This window comes from Esox lucius, chromosome 19, assembly GCF_011004845.1.
Source record: "Esox lucius isolate fEsoLuc1 chromosome 19, fEsoLuc1.pri, whole genome shotgun sequence".
Lineage (NCBI taxonomy): Eukaryota > Metazoa > Chordata > Actinopteri > Esociformes > Esocidae > Esox > Esox lucius.
Window position 1 is genome coordinate 623,856 of NC_047587.1, and position 12,075 is coordinate 635,930.

The window sequence follows — 12,075 nt, forward strand, 5'->3', positions numbered from 1 at the left end:
TAAATACATTTGATTGATTGATTGATCAGGTCAGTTCACCATCATGGCCATTACCACGTATTTAGACACACCTTTCATTGAGGTGTTTGTCAAGTCTCAAGTAGTCTAACCTGCAGTGAGTCTTCTGTCCTGCAGGTGTGATCCGCCACGTAGGGGACGCCCTGAAGGACCACTCCTCCAAGTCCAGAGGGAAGGTGTGTGCCATCGGCATCGCTCCCTGGGGGATCATAGAGAACAAAGAGGATCTGATCGGCAAGGATGTAAGTAGAACACATTATGACGGGTTAGGATGTTAGTAGAACACCATAGGATGGGTTAGGGTGTTAGTACAACACCATAGTGTGGGTTAAGGTGTTAGTACAACACCATAGTGTGGGTTAGGGTGTTAGTACAACACCATAGTGTGGGTTAAGGTGTTAGTACAACACCATAGTGTGGATTAGGGTGTTAGTACAACACCATAGTGTGGATTATGGTGTTAGTACAACACCGTAGGGTGGGTTAGGGTGTTAGTACAACACCATAGTGTGGATTATGGTGTTAGTACAACACCGTAGGGTGGGTTAGGGTGTTAGTAGAACACCATAGTGTGGATTATGGTGTTAGTACAACACCGTAGGGTGGGTTAGGGTGTTAGTACAACACCATAGTGTGGATTATGGTGTTAGTACAACACCATAGTGTGGATTATGGTGTTAGTACAACACCATAGTGTGGATTATGGTGTTAGTACAACACCGTAGGGTGGGTTAGGGTGTTAGCAGAACACTTTAGTGTGGGTTAGGGCTGTTAATACCAATATTGTAGGATGGGTAGGTGTTTGTGGTGATACTTTAGGGTTAGGTTTAAGGTCCTTAAGATTACCTTTAATCCTCTGCATTATAGGGATGGCATGCAACCTAATGTTCAAAATAACTGAAAGGTTACTGGCTCTATTCCCTGAGCTGACAAGATAATAAAATGGTAGTTGTTTAGCACGCTACTTAATTGCTCCTGTAAGTTGCTCTGACCAAATCACAAACATTTGAATGTGTGATGACATTCAATGTTTTGTTAAGGCTTGTGTTCCTCTGTGTTATGTTGAGTTGCGCTGCTTTCATCCGGCAGGTAACACGGCCGTACCAGACCATGTCCAACCCGCTGTCTAAGCTGTCTGTCCTCAACAACAGCCACTCCCACTTCATCCTGGCTGACAACGGGACTACTGGAAAGTACGGTGCGGAGGTGAAGCTTCGCCGCCAGCTGGAGAAACACATCTCATTGCAGAAAATCAACTCACGTAAGTCAACTCTACTATCCAGTATCCATTATAACTTTTACCTGATTCAAGAAGATTCTAGTCCGTATCACGTTTTGAGATGATTCTAGTCTCTACCAGGTTTTGGGAGATTACAGTCCCCACCAGGTTTCTATTAGAGTCTTGTTCCTACAAGATTTCTATTAGAGTCTTGTTCCTACCAGATTTCTATTAGAGTATTGTCCCTACCAGGTTTCTAGAAGAGTCTTGTCCCTTCCAGGTTTCTAAAAGAGTATTTTCCCTACCAGGTTTCTAAAAGTACCTGTCCATACCAGGTATACTATTATTGTCCCTCACAGTTTGGTTCCTTATAGGTCGTTTTTTGTGCCTCTGCTTGTGATTTTGGGATATAGGCTTGTTACTGTAAAGGTAGTGTTGAAACAGGAAGAGCTTGATATACAGCGGTTTGAATCTTCTAAAGCAGGATGTGGACCCTGATCAGCACCAGGTCGTAAAGGGTTTGCTACCACGCTGCCAGTCCTTGACGTTTCCTGAAAAAATAAAGACCCTAGCATTCTTTATCCAGTAGCGCATCTTTGAACATTTGAAGCGTCCATAACTCATGGTGATTGGATAATTTGAACAACAATAGCCATCTGGAAGAAACATGTTAATGACAGTGGTACAGTGGAAACTTCTATGGACATAATTGATAATATTACCCGCTATTTTAACAAATTCACTAACCACTTTTCTAAACATCAGGAGACCTTCATTTCTTTAGCCAGCTAGCCACAGCAATAGAATGGTGGGTTGAAATAGATTTAGTATTCTCCCAGGTATGGCCTGATTGCTGAAAGGTATGAATCAGCAGCTTTTCTGCACAGCATAATCTCTTTGGTCTACAAAATTGTATAAATATTAGTTGATGCCGTTGCTTTGGATCATGTGAACCAGATGCTGTTATGGACATTTTGAACTAAGGTACATTTGAGAAATGTCTGTCTTTCTATTGGCTGGTATGTAAATCTTTACTTTGATTGTGACACACATGTCTGTATAATATCAGAGGATTATTAGGTATTTGGGCCATGTCCTCCTGCCTAGACAAAGAAGGTGTCAGTCCTTTCTGTTCTTTATGAATGTAGGAGAGAGGGATCTGGTATATGTCTTAGGGGGCATTCTTGATTGGTCACAGTAGGTTGTAGGGTTAATCATCTGCCGACCTGGAGGTTGTCTAGATGCTTTGAGTTTCCCTTAAGGGTTGAGAAAGTTATCCACATGAGGGAAGACACCATGTCCCTTGTGTCAAGCTCAGGACATGTGATAGAACAAAGGGCATGTGTTGGATTGACATGAGACCGATGCGCAACAACTTACCACACCCCTTTTTCTATGTAATAAATACGGATTGTTCGTGTATGGAGTTAGAGACTCCTCAGATGATTATGTCTGTAAGCGTTTGACGCGTCTCTCATATTTGGATAATAGTTAATAAAACTGTTACAATGTGCCAAGAGAACTTTTTGTCTCTGTGTTCCTTACTCCGAGTGTCGATACATTGGAATTTCCATCACAATGCGTTTCGAATTGTGAAAATAAAAAGTTGTGAACCCCCTCCCTCACGTTCCACTTGGAGATCCGGAGCCTGTGGCCTGTGGGTTTCCCTTTGTCATCCTATGCCTGGAGGTCGACATAAGGCAGGGACAGCAAAGGGATGCTCAGCTGTCACCCCTGACTTCAACCCACCTACTTGGATGGTCTGTCAACACCTCAAGTGGTTGATCAATGGAGCGTTTCAAGACCCAGAGGGCTGTCCTGTACGCATGTTGCCTGGATATTCCATTGTTGTGTTGAATCCCAGCATGTGTCCCTGTGCATTGCAGGACTCGGCCAGGGAGTACCGTTAGTGTGCCTCATTGTAGAGGGAGGTCCCAATGTGATCTCCATTGTCCTGGAGAGCCTCAGGGAGGACCCCTCTGTGCCTGTGGTCATCTGTGACGGCAGCGGACGAGCCTCTGACATCTTGTCATTCGCTCACAAATACAGCGAAGAGGCAGGGTGAGGACACACCTTGCCGGCTGCTTCTGATTCCGATTCACAGCTTCTTTTTCTTCTACTTTCTCTATTTCTGATTACTGTTCCTCTGCTTCTCCTTCCTCTTCTCTCTCTTCTGCTCCTCCCCATCCTACTGTTCCTCCAGTCTGATAAATGATGATGTGAGGGACCAGCTGTTGGTGACCATCCAGAAGACATTTAACTACAGCAAGAGCCAATCACATCAGATCCTCCTCATGGTCATGGAGTGCATGAAGAAGAAAGAGCTGGTGAGTAGAGGAACTCAAATAGGATGTCCTTTTAAGCCATACTTAATTTTGTTATGTAATAAATGTAATTTCCTGGCATCAAATAAAGTTATTGATACTTTCTGTACTGTTTTGGAAAATCCAAGTTATTTATTTAATTAGATTAATTAATAAGTATTGTACTGTAAAAGCTAATGTCATCCTTCATTGTCATTCATTTATTCCTTCATTGGTTGACTTGTTTAGTGAATAAACATGGTCCCTACAACACTTCCATCTGTGTCTGCTGAAGTAACAGCACTTTGTGATCTATTTCCTTATGTAATCCTTGCTATCGACTACTTTAGCTGGTATCACTCATACTGCTTTAAATCACAACCCTTAGAGTCTCATAATGGAAGGACCACAGGCCCATCGACATGCTCTAATCCTCTATATCGAGCTGTGTGATTCCATCAGAATAGATTAGCACTCTAAAGTGAAAATACATGATGGTCTTCAAAGTGTTTTAGCAGTCAGCAGATTACCTTGATACCCTGACTTTGGTTTAAATATATGATGGCATTGGAGCTCCTTTACCAAGCTCCTTTTGCTTTTATCTTTAAAGTCAGTAGTCCACAACCAAACAGCTCTTTTGGAATGGCAGTTTCTGATGAACTTTGGAAACCGAATCACATTGGTGAAAGGAGACGTTTATTTGGCTCCTTAATATCTTAATTTTATTTATTTTAAATAGGTGAAAATATATACAAATAAAATCTGCACTGCAGAATATATATAGTGGGGAGTGCATGCCTCTGTTCCATGTATATTCTCCAGTACAGTAATGTCATTAAAACAAAAAACATTCAAGCTTAGTTCAGCCGGCCTGCAATAAAATGTGTTAATCGGGGTGGCCCTCTCGACAATCAAACCTGGGTCACATGAAAGGCTGTGTCATTAACCACTACAACACAGAGCTGTACATTCACCAAGTCAGTACAGCCTCTTGACATTACAGGGGCTGGTCATATAATTAGAATGTCATCAAAAAGTTGATTTATTTCAGTAATTCCATTCATAAAGTGACATGTGTATAATGTATACATTCATTCCACACAGACTGATATATTTCAAGTGTTTTAATTTTTATGATTAGAACTAAAAACGAAGGAAAATCACTAATTCAGTATCTCAGAAAATTTGTATATTACTTAAGACCAATACAAAAAAATTATTTTTAGAAATGTTGGCCAACTGAAAAGTATGAACATGACAAGTATGAGCATGTACAGCACTCAATACTTAGTTGGGGCTCCTTTTGCCTGAATTACTGCAGCAATGCGGCGTGGCATGGAGTCGATCAGTCTGTGGCACTGCTCAGGTGTTATGAGAGCCCAGGTTGTTCTGATAGTGGCCTTCAGCTCTTCTGCATTGTTGGGTCTGGCGTATCCCATCTTCCTCTTCACAATACCCCATAGATTTTCTATAGGGTTAAGGTCAGGCGAGTTTGCTGGCCAATTAAGAACAGGGATACCATGGTTCTTAAACCAGGTACTGGTAGCTTTGGCACTGTGTGCAGGTGCCAAGTCCTGTTGGAAAATGAAATCTGCATCTCCATAAAGTTAGTCAGCAGCAGGAAGCATGAAGTGCTCTAAAACTTCCTGGTAGACGGCTGCGTTGACCTTGGACCTCAGAAAACACAGTGGACCAACACCAGTAGATGACATGGCACCCCAAACCATCGCATATGTGTTGTTAGTGTCACAACGATGGTTCATTTGTTACTGGTATACATCGCCATGGTGTTGCACACCTAACCTGCTCCGGACCAGGTTATATTCAAGATAACCGATCAACACAAATAAAAGCACCGCCTACTGACCAATTTATTCTCGATTGAAAATGGCATCACAATTCTTAGAAAATCCCATGGAGTTCAGTGCCTGGATAGTAAGAGGGTCTCTTAGAAAAGCAAGAATATTTAGAGACAGACAAAACCCGTTGGCTTTCTCTGATGAGTTTGTTTATGAAAGATATAGATTCTCAGTGGAGGGAATTACGTATCTTTGTCAGCTTCTTGAGACGTATGTTGCCAGGGCGACACATCGAAGGCGTGCGGTTAAGCCTCAATCACATATCCCAGAAAAGAAATGTAGTTTACATATATTTTTGAATACATTTGGAAAATATATTTCCGAATACATTTGGTAAATATATGTCAAAATGTTTGAAATTGGCCACTTAAATATATTTGTAAAAAATGTATTGAATGCATGTCTAAATACAGTATATCAGACAATCAGCAAAGCAGTGTTTCAAACCTGCGACCTTATGTTCCTCAGTCAGAACACTAACCACTACCCGAAACATGATTATAACGAGAGGCAAGTAGTGGTATTGCCAAGTTTACCTTAGTACATTAGACAATATTTGTGACTAAGATGAAATGTATTTTGGTAATGTACACATCGATAAAATGTGTTTCAACACCTAAATGTGATATAATTAATGTCGGTAATTACATTTAATCTTTTTCTTTCACAGGATCTGAAAATTGCATTTTAATATTGGCTTCTATAATACATTACAATTGTAATGAGAGCAATGTTGACGGTGAAATACATTTGGACAAAACTGAAATGTATTTTGAATAAAGTTAAATGTATTCTACATATATTCAGCATACATTCTATCATATGGGATACAACTTCAATGTGCTGTGATACACCGGAACCTAATTCATTTCAAATGGAACACTGCGATTGGCTTGCAGCATTACTGTGCAGAAGCAGTTGCTGAAGGTTTGGTCTTGTGTATGTGTTGGATTTATCCAAAGTATGCCTCAAATTGAATGCAAGGATGCAGAGCGGAAGTAATAGCGAACTGTGAATGTTGAACTTTTTGCACTCATAGCAAACTTTTTCTTATAAAAAATCTGAACATATATTTTTTTTGATAATTCACTAACTACAACATTAATAGTACATATTTCAGAAAATGTATTGTGCAAGCATAGCGTGTTTGACAGCCTATATAGGCTACCAATTATTGGCTAACTAGCAGTTTGCTAACATAACCATACATAACCATTTCTCATAAAAATATTTTTTTTTCATTTGTTTTGATGTTTTCATTTGAGTATTTGTTTTTATGTTATTGTACTTTCATATATTTTTGTTATTTTTCTTTGTAAAGCACATTGAATTGCTTCGATGTATGAATTGTGCTATATAAATAAACTTGCTTGCTTGCTATAAAATAATCTCCCTCAGATATTAAACATTGGAGGATATTACAATTCTAAATAGTCAAGATAGTATTGATAGGCTCATTCAACAATGAGACCAGTGGCTGGGTTAGGGTTAGGGTGAGACCAGTCACTGAGATCACGAAAACAGTTCGGGGACATTCCCAGACTGATTGAAGAGGTTCGGCTTTTAAGAAAGGAATTTGCATAGCTACTTTCGTCCGGACCAAGGCCAATACAATCAACTGTTCCAGATGGTACAGGACTGCGATTTCATTTGTCAAGTTGAACGCCTGGTCATTTGTCTCCGGAAAGAAACATTTAATTGATTTGTAGTGTTTAATACTGTAACTGGAATTAGAAACTGAAAAATCTAAAGTAAAGGGCTTGTAATAAAGCCCATGTTCTGTAACCTGCTTTCACAATCTTTATTGCGTTGAATTCTTATGAGAAATGAGACTGATGGAGGGATGAAAAGTCTATAAAGTTTGAAAACTGTATGGTTATGATAGCAAGCTGCTAGTTAGACAATAATAGGTTGCCTATGTATCTACTTGACTCACAATTATGCTCAGTGAAAATGATTCTCCATTTTATAAAAAGGAGCATACAACATCTGTGGAGAATCCATGCATTCTAAGGAATCGCATAGCTGCACAAATGTTATGCAAGCTTTCTGCTTTGACGCCGTAGGTGTGATCAAGGCGTTACCGTTCCCCAGACTGTGTGCAAAGCGTTGTGTTGTTTGGCTACGGGGAGTTTTATGTAGTTTTATGTATGCTGTGGTTGAAGGGGAGGACCTAAGCAATTCGCAAGGTGGTTCTTGCTCTAACAGAGCTACTTAATACATTTGTTGTGTTCTAGGCCACTTGCCCGCGCAGTCTATTAAAGATGGCTTTTATGAAATAGCAGGTAGATAATAACGTACAAACCCGATTCCAAAAAAGTTGGGACACTGTACAAATTGTGATTAAAAAAGGAATGGAATAATTTACAAATCTCATAATCTTATTTAATTCACAATAGAATATAGATAACATATCGAATGTTGAAAGTGGGACATTTTGTAATGTCATGCCAAATATTGTCTCATTTTGGATTTCATGAGAGCTACACATTCCAAAAGAGTTGGGACAGGTAGCAATAAGACGCCGGAAAAGTTAAATGTACAAATAAGGAACAGCTGGAGGACCAATTTGCAACTTATTATGTAATTTGGCAACATGATTGGGTATAAAAAGAGCCTCTCAGAGTGGCAGTGTCTTTCAGAAGTCTAGATGGGCAGAGGATGCCCGTGATCTTCTGGCCCTCAGACGGCACTGCATCACATACAGGAATGATATTGTAATGGAAATCACAACATGGGCTCAGGAATACTTCCAGAAAACATTGTCGGTGAACACAATCCACCATGCCATTCGCCGTTGCCGGCTAAAACACTATAGGTCAAAAAAGAAGCCGTATCTAAACAGGATCCAGAAGCGCAGGCGTTTTCTCTGGGCCAAGGATCATTTAAAATGGACTGTGGCAAAGTGGAAAAGTGTTCTGTGGTCAGACAAATCAAAATTTGAAGTTCATTTTGGAAAACTGGGACGCCATGTCTTTCGGACTAAAGAGGACAAGGACAACCCAAGTTGTTATCAGTGCTCAGTTCAGAAGCCTGCATCTCTGATGGTATGGGGTTGCATGAGTGCGTGTGGCATGGGCAGCCTACAAATCTGGAAAGGCACCATCAATGCTGACAGTTATATCCAAGTTCGAGAACAACATATGCTCCCATCCAGACGTCGTCTCTTTCAGGGAAGACCTTGCATTTTCCAACATGACAATGCCAGACCACATACTGCATCAATTACAATGTCATGGCTGCAAAGAAGAAGGATCCGGGTACTGAAATGGCCAGCCTGCAGTCCAGATCTTTCACCCATAGAAAACATTTGGCGCATCATAAAGAGGAAGGTGCGACAAAGAAGACCTAAGACAGTTGAGCAACTAGAAGCCTGTATTAGACAAGAATGGGACAACATTCCTATTCATAAACTTGAGCAACTTGTCTCCTCAGTCCCCAGACGTTTGCAGTCTGTTATAAAAAGAAGAGGAGATGCCACACAGTGGTAAACATGGCCTTGTCCCAACTTTTTTGAGATGTGTTGATGCCATGAAATTCAAAATCAACTTATTTTTCCCTTAAAGTGATACATTTTCTCAGTTAAAACATTTGATATGTCATCTATGTTGTATTCTGAATAAAATATTGAAATGTGAAACTTCCACATCCATTTATCTTTATTCAAAATACATTTCAGGTATCAAAATGTATTTCACCTTTTATTCAGAAATGTATTTAAAAATTTATAAATACATTTAACTTTTTTCAAAATACATTTCAGCTTTTATTCTGAAATGTATTTGAAAATGTATAAATACACCTTCAACAATGCTGTCATTACAATTGTAATGTATTATAGAAAATACATTACAACATGTATTTTGAAGCCCATATTAAAATGCATTTTTCAGGTCCTGTGAAAGTAAAAAGATTAAATGTAATTACCGACATATTAATTATATCACAATCAGGTGTTGAAACACATTTTATCGATGAGTACATTACCAAAATACATTTCATCTTAGTCACAAATATTGTCTAATGTACTAAGGTAAACTTGGCAATACCACTACTTGCCTCTCGTTATAATCATGTTTCGGGTAGTGGTTAGTGTTCTGACTGAGGAACATAAGGTTGCAGGTTTGAAACACCACCTTGCTTAATTTCTGATACATTTAGACATTTTTTACATATATATATTTAGGTTGCCAATTTCAACAATCTTCAATTTAATAATTTAACAGCTCAAGTTCAGCCTGTTGTACTGACTGGATTTTCACCTATGTTCTACTTGAAATGGCGTTGCCATCTCAAGATTCAAACACGGGGCACAAACGTGAAAGGCTGTGTACTTCAGTCACCAGAACACGTTACACTTTCATCAATATCTAGAATATATGAAGGTGTCACTTTTTTATTTTAATTAAAGGAAAAAATGAATTTTTCCATGATATTCAAATTTTCTGAGACGCATCTGTATATATTTATATTCTTCATAATTCTCTAAAATGATTGTTTGGTCCTCTTGAATTAAATATGTGGCTCTGGTAGACTTGTCCATGTTTGTGATTGGTCATATGGTGCAAACACTGCCCCTTTTATGTGAACTTGCTCATCGCTAGATTGGGAAAACCTGGGCTGATTTAAGAAATTGATAACCGCTGTCGTGACACTGCTTATTCTGGATTGCGGTTGTTAGGCTTAGTGAAGCCAGCTAATGAAAATAAATCCTGGGCATGCTGAACTTGCTTAGTAATATAGGCCTCAGGTGAGTAACTAGCACAGGTGAAATCAGAGCTACGTTCAAATCACAACGAAACAGAACACAAGTTTAACTAGGAAAATACATAACTGAAACACAAGAAAAGAGAAAACAGGATATCACACTGGAGCCAGTGTATAAATATAGCTTACAACCTAGCACCAGCATTTCATCCAACAAACTAGTCATGCTAATTAGACAGCATGACATTAGTCATGCTGACTAATTGAGAAAGATTTCCAAGAGGTATAAGGAGAGCATTCCAACCCCATATCATGAAATCCTTTAAAAATGAATGAACTTATTACATCATTCCATCACTTGTCATCAGTCATGCACACATCTTAACGAGAAAGTTTTGTTAACTGAACCTTTGTGAGCCTGAACACTGTGAGTTTGAACATTGTGAGCCTGAACACTACACCACTCATCACAAGAAATGGGTTCAATATGTGGTCCAGTAAAGTTCTGCTCCACTCATCTCTCAAACACAGATTACTGTGTTTCGAATGGGTTCTGAAGGACAGCAAGATATAGAAATGGCAATTCTGACTGCTTTACTAAAAGGTAAAACTCCTCAGATATATACACAACCATTCAAAAGTTTGGGTCGCTTAGAAATTTCCTTGTTTTCCATAAAAACATGCATGAAATGAGTTTGAACAGGAAAAATAGCAAAATGAATAGGAAATATAGTAATTGACAGGTTATAAAAAAATATTTGTAATTGAAATAATAATTGTGTCCTTCAAACTTGGTTTTCATCAAAGAATCCTGAATTTGCAGCAGTTACAGCCTTGCAGACATTTTAGTTGTCAGGAAATACGCCATCCACAGGGTATGGCATGGCGTTGCAAAATGGAGTGTTATCCTTCCTTCTTTGAGATCCATTTTGCCTTGTACAAATCTCCCACTTTGCCACCACCAAAGCACCCCCAGACCATCACATTGCCTCCACCAACTTGACAGACGGCCTTAAGCGCTCCTCCAGCATCTTTTCATTTGGTCTGTGTCTCACAAATGTTCTTTCTTGTCCGAACACCTGAAACTTAGATTTGTCAGTCCATAAAAAAAATTATAATCTTCCCCTGTCCAGTATTTATGTTATTTTGCTCATCTTAATCTATTCAATTTATCGGCCAATCTGAGATATGGCCTTTTATTTGCAACTCTGCCTAGAACACCAGCATTCTGGAGTCACCTCTTCACTGCTGATGTTGAGACTGGTGTTTTGGGGGTACTATTTAATGATGCTGCCAGTTGAGGACCTGTGAGGCATCTGTTTCTCAAACTAGACACTTTAATGTATCCTCCAGCTCACTTGAGCACCTGGCCTCCCACCCCTCTTTGTATTCTGGTTAGAGCCAGTTTGTGCTGTTCTGTGAAGGGAGTAGTACACAGCGCTGTACAAGATCTTCCGTTTCTCAGACCAAGAATAGACTGACGAATAGACTACAGTTCAGAAGAAAGTTTCTTGTTTCCAGCCATTTTGAGCCTGTAATCAAACCCACAATTGTTGATGCTCCAGATACTAAATTAGTCTAAAGAAGGCACAACAGTCAACAGTTTTCAGCTGTGCTAACATAATTGAATAAAATAACTGCAAAAAGGATTTCTAATGATCAATTAGCCTTTTAATATTATGGATTAACAAACACAATGTGCCAATGGAACACCGGAGCGATGGTTGCTGATAATGGGGATTTGTATGCCTATGTAGGAATTCAATTATAATTAATCCATTTCCAGCTACCACATTTACAACCTTAACAATGTCTACACTGTTATTTTATTGGACACAAAAAAATTGCTTTTCTTTCAAAAACAAGGACATTTCTATATGATCCCAAAATTTTGAATGGTATTGTACTTTTAACATGTTTTTCTTTTTACATTTGGGATGTTATATCAAGACAGCAGCGCATTACACTT

At 39.1% G+C, this 12,075-nt stretch overlaps 1 protein-coding gene across 4 annotated transcripts in view; it reads left to right on the forward strand.

Annotated features, from left to right (window-relative positions):
- The window catches only part of LOC105007103 (transient receptor potential cation channel subfamily M member 1), a 58,687-nt gene that overhangs the window by 19,083 nt on the left and 27,529 nt on the right, over positions 1-12,075 (forward strand). For all 4 annotated transcript variants that reach the window (XM_034288359.1, XM_034288360.1, XM_034288362.1 and 1 more), the window contains exons 5-9: positions 136-260; positions 1,108-1,279; positions 3,124-3,298; positions 3,441-3,564; positions 10,638-10,710. In XM_034288359.1, coding sequence (XP_034144250.1) covers positions 136-260; positions 1,108-1,279; positions 3,124-3,298; positions 3,441-3,564; positions 10,638-10,710 — 669 coding nt within the window. The remainder of the gene's footprint in view (positions 1-135; positions 261-1,107; positions 1,280-3,123; positions 3,299-3,440; positions 3,565-10,637; positions 10,711-12,075) is intronic.